An 8,768-nucleotide genomic window follows, 5' to 3' on the forward strand; every position below is an offset into this window, starting at 1 on the left:
TTTCTCCGAACTAAGAATGGTGTTAGTCATTTTGTAAATACTTACTTTTCCTAACTTAATCTATCTCACAATAAAAATGGTTGCTCTCATAAAAAAATTTAAAATACTTGTCAGATGAAATATAAAATACAAGAGGAAAAGTTTCTTCCATGACAACTCAGGCTCTCAACCAGATACTGCCTAACCTATTCGAAGTAAGAATGCTGTTAATCATTTTGTAAATACTTACTGTTCATCACCTAATCTATCTGCTCATAACGTTTGCTCAAACTACAAATCATCGCTGGATGTTATCCCCCAACTGCTCAGTTGTGCTAAGACAAATAACAAACTGAGTCTATTTGAGTTAGATTATTTGTGAATGGAGCTCCTTAAGAAAAAAATTAATCAATTTAAATTTATTCAATTTGTTCCTTTTAATCTCAGCTTTAGTATAAACATTTAAAACTATTATCTATAGAAACCAACTGCAGGCTATGCATGCCATTATGTTTTGTCTATTGAGAAAAAATATATTGAAGTTCAAATATTTATCCTGCAATACTTTCTCACTATCAAACACTAAATTTAAATAGAAAACTAAAAATAAATTGATTTATAATGAAACAACATAAATTTTGACAAAGTTTCTCATATTGCATATAATTGATTACATGGTCGGAATAAGTTAATCTGCATGAAAACTGCAACAATATTGATAATTTATCTTTCCAAGTGACCCTATCCATTCTCACTTCAAAACTGTCCATTGTCAATAAAAGTTATTGAAACTTTGTTCTCAAGTTTTATTAAAATTTCACCAAACTTTGAAGCACTCAAATTGTCTTAGTTAAGATTATCAATTGCTTTAGTTTTTCTTGTCTCTTGAATTTTGGAAAATAAGAAAAATTGGAGTGTCGTCACTTTTGATTTGCTTTTAAATAAATTATTTCAACAATATTTTTTTAATAAAATTAAAAAATTTAGTTTTGGGGAAAAGGTTATTAGAAAAATTTAATAAATATATAAAACAGATATGATACTATCAAAATTTTAATACTACTATAGATATCCTAAACTCCTTCTGGAGCATAGAGACTCGATACCATCGATTTAAATCGTATTCTATTAGGTGCTGTTCTTAAAAGAAATGAGGAGAAAATACTAAAAATTAGATTAGTAAAATATGTTAATATGTTAACAAAATTTATTGATAAACTATTTCTGAGCAGCGTGAGAAAATACTATTTAAATAATTCAATTTATAAGGAAGGCAAAAGACTAAAGGTAATGACTTATTTTACACTTACACATAAATTCTATTTTGAAAAATTCTTCTCAAGAGAAGAGAATTTTGGTTATTAACAGATTACCAGACCATATGTGCAGATCAACTGACATTAACAGTTCAACATAATGAAGCTTCGATTAAACATAATGTTGTTAAACATAATGTTTATTACTTAGAACGAAAAGTTCCCTGTCCTCATCTGATATTAAGAACTTTGATACTTGAAAAAAATTATTTTATATTTTATTTCATCGGTTAAAATTTTCTTCACTTGCGTTAAAAAATCAAATTTGCGCATATTTAAATTTAATTAAAAATGAGCGTAACTAATTCAAGATCAAAGTAAGTATCACCATTTATATGTTATATACCTAAAAAATCAATAGAGTTATTACAACATATTATTTTTAAACTCAGTAGAAGTAATGTAGCATAGGCAAAAAGTATGAAATTAGTTACCACGATGAGCTGTACAAACTATACCACAACATTGACATAGTTAAGCACATTAAAACTCAGCGCCTACTCTGTTCTGGTCATACCTAGCATATGAAAGAGATTACTCCCGCTGGAAAGCTGTTTGATTCGGTATCCGAAAGTCGAAAACACATTAGAGATCCTCCGCATCTTCGGTGCAAAGATCAGGTGACTAACGATTTGAAAAAACTACGTACTAACAACTGAAAACAGCAGGCGACTGAATGGATTGGCTAGCAAAGTTACTATATGGAAGTAAGGATAACCCACGTCGTTCTAGCATTGAATTTTCATTATTATATGAATATATATTCGTAAATAACAGAGTGAGTAATTAAGTTATTGCAGTTAGTTTTGTTATTTCAAAGAATTTGGCAAATTCTAATTAAGTACTTGCATTTATTCACTCTGAGGGTAATATGATTTTTGTACTGACATTTAAGGCTAATCAAATCCATTCGTATTTTTCATTTTTATTTCTGTTTGCTTTCCAATAATTAAACAAAGTTTTAATTAAACAACATCATTGAACTGACATAAAAAAATTTAATTAAAATTGCTGATTACTTATGTGCATTGCTTGAGAAATCCGAATTGCAGTTTTAGTTTTAGTTTTACTTTGTGATTTGTTGTTGCATTCAAAATAAAAAATTAAAAAAATATGAGAAATGAAAGGAAAATATTTCAAATAATTGCAAACAATTTTATTTTCCTTTCGCAACGTAATTAATAATTTTGCCTTACTTAAATTGGTCAACTCTGAACATTGCCAAAGAAAACCCTATCATATTTACTATTCGCTATGCGATAGTATCTGAGAAAATAAAATTATTATTTTAAAAATATTTAACATGACTCAGCAAGTTATTGAAATTAAATCTTGTATTAAAGAAGAATGAAGCGGGCTTAGTTATGCACAGGCTTCCCTTTAGTGACACAAGAAGTTAATGCCTAATTTAAACTAAGTGCAATAGGTGAAAACTTTCGAAAGCCGCAGTGTGAGACTTGAACTCACTAAAACCAGCACATAGCAATGATTGCGGTACTATGTGGGGGGAGTGTACCATCTCGTCGAAGCAGAGAACAAGGGATTAGGAAAGCCTGTTAAAAAAAACTTAAACTCAGTGGGTAGTTTATCGTCGTGCATAATATCGGGTGGAAGTTTGTCTCGACGGCAAGGACAGCAGATATTCGTCGAATTTCTCCACTTTAGCGGTGAAGTAATAAACTGGACAGGAATAGTAACGCCCGTAGGGTTTGCAACTACAGTTGACAAGTTATTGGCATTGCGTATTGAGCTTACGACTGTAGTTAATAAGTCTTAAGTCACAGAGTATCTTCTTCTCAAAGACGAACACAAATTCAATTTATGCCTAAGTTAACCGGACCAAATGGGGAACGCATAGGTGAGTAGGGGACAAAAAAAAATTTTTGTATATATTGTTTTTCTTAGTTAAAAATATTTTAAAATAGAAAAAGTAATATCAAACAGCACTATATATTGTGTAACTTTCTGTTATTGAAATTCTTTAAGAATATATTATTTCATAAAACTATATTTTCAATATACATTATCTAAAATAAAATTAATTTTATTAAACACCCAAGTTTGACCAATGAACCCTATTTTATTCTTTGACTGTCCTGGCATTGGCTTCATTTTTATTGCAGAAAATCGTTCGTGCTGACTTGTTCATTTTGTGGAATAGCAATTTCTGCTTCGCTCTTTTTATTTTAGGTGAAGTGATTTTCTGTGATTAGTTAAATTAAACTATAAAATTTTGCAATATTGAAAAACACAATTTCAATTTTAATTGCTTAATAACTACTTGTACACCTTAGTCAATCTAAAATTAAGCGGAACATTTGAGAAGTGTTTTCAAAAGGGTAAAGTTAAAAGTAAAAATATTAAAAAAAACTTTTATTCACTTTTGGGTAATTTTTCATTAAATACAACGATTTACTATCAGTAACGTTTAATGTATAATATAATTGATTTCTTATATATTAGAAAGTGAAGTTTTAAAAATTTTAAAAATCATGTCAAGCCAACAATTTTTAGTTGAATTGTTGGCTTACGTCTAGTCTATCCATTTGATATAATGATTATATGCTATAATGATTATCTATTGTTAGCTTTGAAACAGTTTTGCGAAAGAATATTAAACATTATAGTCAAAGATGTTCTCAATTAAACAAAATGATTATAATTGAAACATGATGCGCTTTGAAAAATTCTTACTATCAGATAAAGACAGAGGACTTTTCTTCCCAAGTAATATAATTAACAGCCTTTTCGCCTTTTAGACAAAAAAGGAATAAAAAGTTAAACAGTATTTAATAGTTGGGTACAGCAGACATTTATTACATAAAATATAACTAATAGTCTCATTTCCTATTAAGATTTTGACGATTAAAAAAGTACCATTATGTTGAAATAGTAACATTAGTTGCAGTTCTAGGTAATCTGCTAGTAACCAAACTTCTGTTCTGCTGAGAAGAATCATACAAAATAGGATTTATGTCGATCTAAGTGTAAAATAACTCACTGCTTTGCAATTTTACGTTAATTATTTTAATTGATTTGGGATTTGTTTTGAAAAAACCTAATAAATTCTTAATATAAACTATGATTTTCAATAGAGACGTATATTGAACAGTAGTAAATTACAACAACAAAATTTTATTATTTTATTAATTAAATAAATTTTTGGCTGCCCATACAATTGCTTCAAATATTGCCAAGTACCCATCATCAATGGTCTTCGAATTATTTCTTATATATAATTATTCGTAAATAATTTTTAGAGACTGCAAGTATTAAGGGTTGCCAAAATAATTATTAATATCAGCTTAAACATAATCATTTTGTTAGCATCACAATTTTATCTGTACTTATTAATGTTTGGATGGTCTCTGTAATTAAATTAAACTATAGTTTTATTAATTAAGTAATATATTAAAACAATTTTTCCTTGAAAGTTTTTATTTTATTATCCTCACCATTTTTGCCGGATATTTTCTTTTCACAAAATAATTTTCATTTAAGCTTTATACTCTCAAATTTTAAAAGATTATAATAAAAGTAACTTAAAAGAAAAAATATAAATGTTATGTTTTTAATTTTTTTTATCTTCCTTTATAAATCCGAAAATGAGTAAAGGAAAATGCAATGAACAAAAATTATTAAATATTTTGCACAAAATAACTAACAATCCTTTTTCCATCCTTTCAGTCTCTCACATAATTCTGCACAGAACAAAACAAAAAACAAAAACAAAAAACATAACAGAAAATAATAATTGCTTCACATTGCCAATATTAAAAAGTTTAAGTAAAATTTCTTTTTCGCCATAAACTCTAAATGAAATTTTCTGAGCAGCCAGCACAAGAAATATCTGAAATACACAGAATTCAAATTATTTCAATTTGCTTAAATTATTCCCACAATGCGAACTTGTAAATCTGTTAATGCCCCGCAGCAAATGCATAATTGAAAAAGTAAACTTGGCAGCACTTGGGCCAAGCGAACGCATAGAAAACCGGGGAGCTCAGGCATGATTTCTTAAGTTTATCAACATAAGCTCTCACACACTTCATCACACATTCACACAGTACTCACATGCATACACATACACACACACACTTATGAAAGCAATAACTTGAAAACTTAAGCATCGTTGACACCGTCAACGCCACCGCCGTTTTTTTAATGAGTGTCAAGCTGAAACGCACGACTATGCGGTGCGGTGCGTTCGCTGTTAATTAAATGTGTATGTGTAAGTACTTTTGCGTTGTTCCGTTGATGCGTCGTTGCGTTGTTCCGTTTATGCGTTAGTGCATGTGTGACTACGCAAAGTGACATGAAAATAAAACTTTTACAATATAAATCGAAATTAAACGGCAGCAGGCGACTTTAATGGTTTTGTTGACCCCAATGAAATGTGGGGGAGAAAAGATACTAGTAGGATACGTATATAGCCTGAAACTCGTCATTGCTTGGAGCATGCATACAAAAATTTTTTATATAAAATATTAAACACCAGCGCAATACAGTTTTTATGCCCTACAATTTAGTTAATTACATTAAATGTATCTTTTGATAAATGAAAGCGAAAAACCTCCTTTAATTTTTAATGTTCACTTAGTCAACATTCATTCTGCTTTTGTAAGCATTCACCCCGTTTTCACTTAGCACTTCAAACATATGTTTTTAACTGATTTAATCTATTTTTTATAATCTATTTTTTAAGAGCGTCAAAACCACACTTTTGTTATAGTTATGATAAACAGAAAAACTCCTTCACATTCCTGGGTTGAAGTACTTAATTGAAACAACCATTAAACTATTGTGAACTTGTCCAGCTTTGATAGAGTTGAGGAGAAGTATTTAATTGGAACAATCATTGATCTATTGTGAAACGCGGCTACTAAGTATTAAAAAACTGAGCAGAGAATGTTAGCAAGTTCTATATATTGCATTACCTTAGGGCTATTATTTTTTTAGGTTATATGTCTTCCGAACAATTAGGTATACAGATGATTTTTTTACGATATGTCTATTGCAAATTCAAGAGCAACCAGTATTATTTAAATCAATTCGATTTTCTTAAAAAATTTGCATGACATCTGATATAAATTTCTGATAGTGCTTCAGGTTCCTCAAAAATTTATTTTTCAAGAATTTCAACCTTGCTCCTTACCAAAGCTGGACAACTGCAGAATGGATGAGCGTTTAATTATTCTTCCTTTCCTTCTTGATAGAGACCGCAAAGTCCTGCAGTTAGAATTTCAATTTTCTATGTGTGTCTGTCTATTAAGCAATGACCTTTTACAATAGATAGATGAATCCATAGATGAACAGATGTGTTTAATCTTAGCACAAGCTATTTCTTTTGCCCAACTCATTATGCTTTTCTCAGGAAAGAAGTTGTATCAAAGACATGATATATTGATTAATATGTAAATACCTAAACATTAACTGATATTGCTAATGGCTGAGTCTTTGTGTGCAAGTTGTCCACTCTACAGTTTCAGTAGTAGTCACTATGTCCTGGTATTCAGATGGCGGATATTTTCTTTTATCAGCTGATCTCATTTAGAAATGTGACACATAATAGGATAACTATAGATTTGAGTACTTGAGTAATAGTGAAGAATGTAATTCCGGTTTTTGGAATATGCCTTTCCAATAGTATATCAGCTACATTTAAATGACATCATCTCCCCTTGATATACATTGCATAGTCTAATATGTATTACCTAAAGTTTATTCTTTACTGAGTAAATTTCTAATCCAATTCTTTTATCTTATTTAAAGTCACTTAGGCATGTGTAAATTTTTATGTCACTTATCTAGTTTCGGTATAAAGTCTTTAAATAATCGTGTTAGATTTTGTTAGTCAGCCAAACTTTTGTGGAATAGCGTGAACTATCTTTAGAATACTGGTGTGTTCTAGATATCTTATTTCTTTTCAGTATAGAGTCTGCGAATCGCTTTATTAGATTGGTTTATCCGTGTGTTAGTCAAACTCTTGTGGGATATCATAAACTTTCTACAGAACGCTAAGGTGTTCTAGGTGTGATTCCTATTTTTCGGATGAGTTCATTCTAATTGCAGCTTTGGTAGCATAGTCAAAAGCTGCTTAATCAATTGGTTAATAAAAAAATGAAGTGTATAAAGCTTTTAAAGGATTTGACATTAAATATTTTAATTTCTTTTTTTTTCGTACTTTAATTTATTTTACTTCATTTGATTTTGTTTAATTAATAAATTTAAAATTATTAATTACTATTATTATTAATTAACAAATAATTAAATTATGAATTATTAGTTATTACATATTAATAATATTTAATTGTCATTTACCCAGTTCTATTCTGGTCTCAACAATTGGTAACTTGGAACTAACAGAAACAATCTCTAAAGGAATTCATTTACGAAACCTACTCTATTTTCTTATTAAAATAAAAAGCCAATGTGCTTTATAAGAGAAACTATAGACTTACTTCTATTAGATGTCTACGTATATAAATGCCTTTCGGACCTATTTCTTGGACCTACACTTTGAACTTTCTCCAATATTGAATCAAATCCATACAAAATTAAAATTATTTCAAGAAAGCAATCTCTTCTTTACTAATATGTTTTTTACTGTTTCTCATATTAAACACTATCTTCCACATTCGAATGAAGTTTTAAAAGTTCTCTTAAGCACACTTTTCATTAAAAACTTTTACTTAAAAAGCACTTTTACGCACAGAAAGAGCTTTACACGGCCAAAACTGAGTGAAGTCTCCAAATATATACTCAACTTTTTCTCTTCACATCTAGGCTGGCGCTCTTAGTTCCATATTGGCCCATTTGGTTGGAGCGAACGCTAATGATTTTTTGCACTGCAAGGCACTTCGGGATGCTTCAGCGTACGCGTTCGCTAGTGATACGCACAATTCACAATAGTTGTTGCCTTTCGCTGTTTATTTGTGATAAACACTACGAATTTATCATCAGTTTGCCGTACGGGCTGCGCGACTTAAGACGTCTTTTGCTGGCGATGCATAAAGATTTAAATGGTTAACTCATTTCATATGAAAGTCAAGTGTATAATTGTATAAACAAGCTGAAAAGTAATCTTTTCACTTGCATGTGTAACTGCTTAACAGAATAACAGATTAACAGATTAACAGATTAAGGAAAAACAAAATTTTATTTGGTAATTAAAAATTTATATATGATAATGTGCTTCAATTAAGTTAACTAGAGAGTGTTGCTTTTTTTGGTTATATTTTATTTAAGTGCTTTTAAAAAAATAAAAATCCATATATTCATATGTCAACAGAGAAGTTGTTGCTTACTGCACACTGTACTCATAAGCCAAGTGTGAGGTACGTTTTCAATATTAACTTCATCACATCACACTGATAACAGCTGCAGACACACACATTCGCTCAAATAAATTAAAACAACATTTGTTTTACGCCTAAAATTGTTTACATAAAAATATTCTTTTCGCCCAACCAC

General features: G+C 29.6%; 1 protein-coding gene across 1 annotated transcript in view; it reads left to right on the forward strand.

Moving 5' to 3' along the window:
* The first annotated feature begins 1,971 nt into the window (after positions 1-1,971).
* The window catches only part of LOC119677000 (endoplasmic reticulum metallopeptidase 1-like), a 13,905-nt gene continuing 7,108 nt past the window's right edge, over positions 1,972-8,768 (forward strand). Inside the window, exon 1 of the mRNA XM_038088266.1 lies at positions 1,972-2,073. Within this exon, the coding sequence (XP_037944194.1) occupies positions 1,972-2,073 (102 nt within the window). The remainder of the gene's footprint in view (positions 2,074-8,768) is intronic.

Source organism: Teleopsis dalmanni, chromosome 2, assembly GCF_002237135.1.
Source record: "Teleopsis dalmanni isolate 2A chromosome 2, ASM223713v2, whole genome shotgun sequence".
NCBI lineage: Eukaryota > Metazoa > Arthropoda > Insecta > Diptera > Diopsidae > Teleopsis > Teleopsis dalmanni.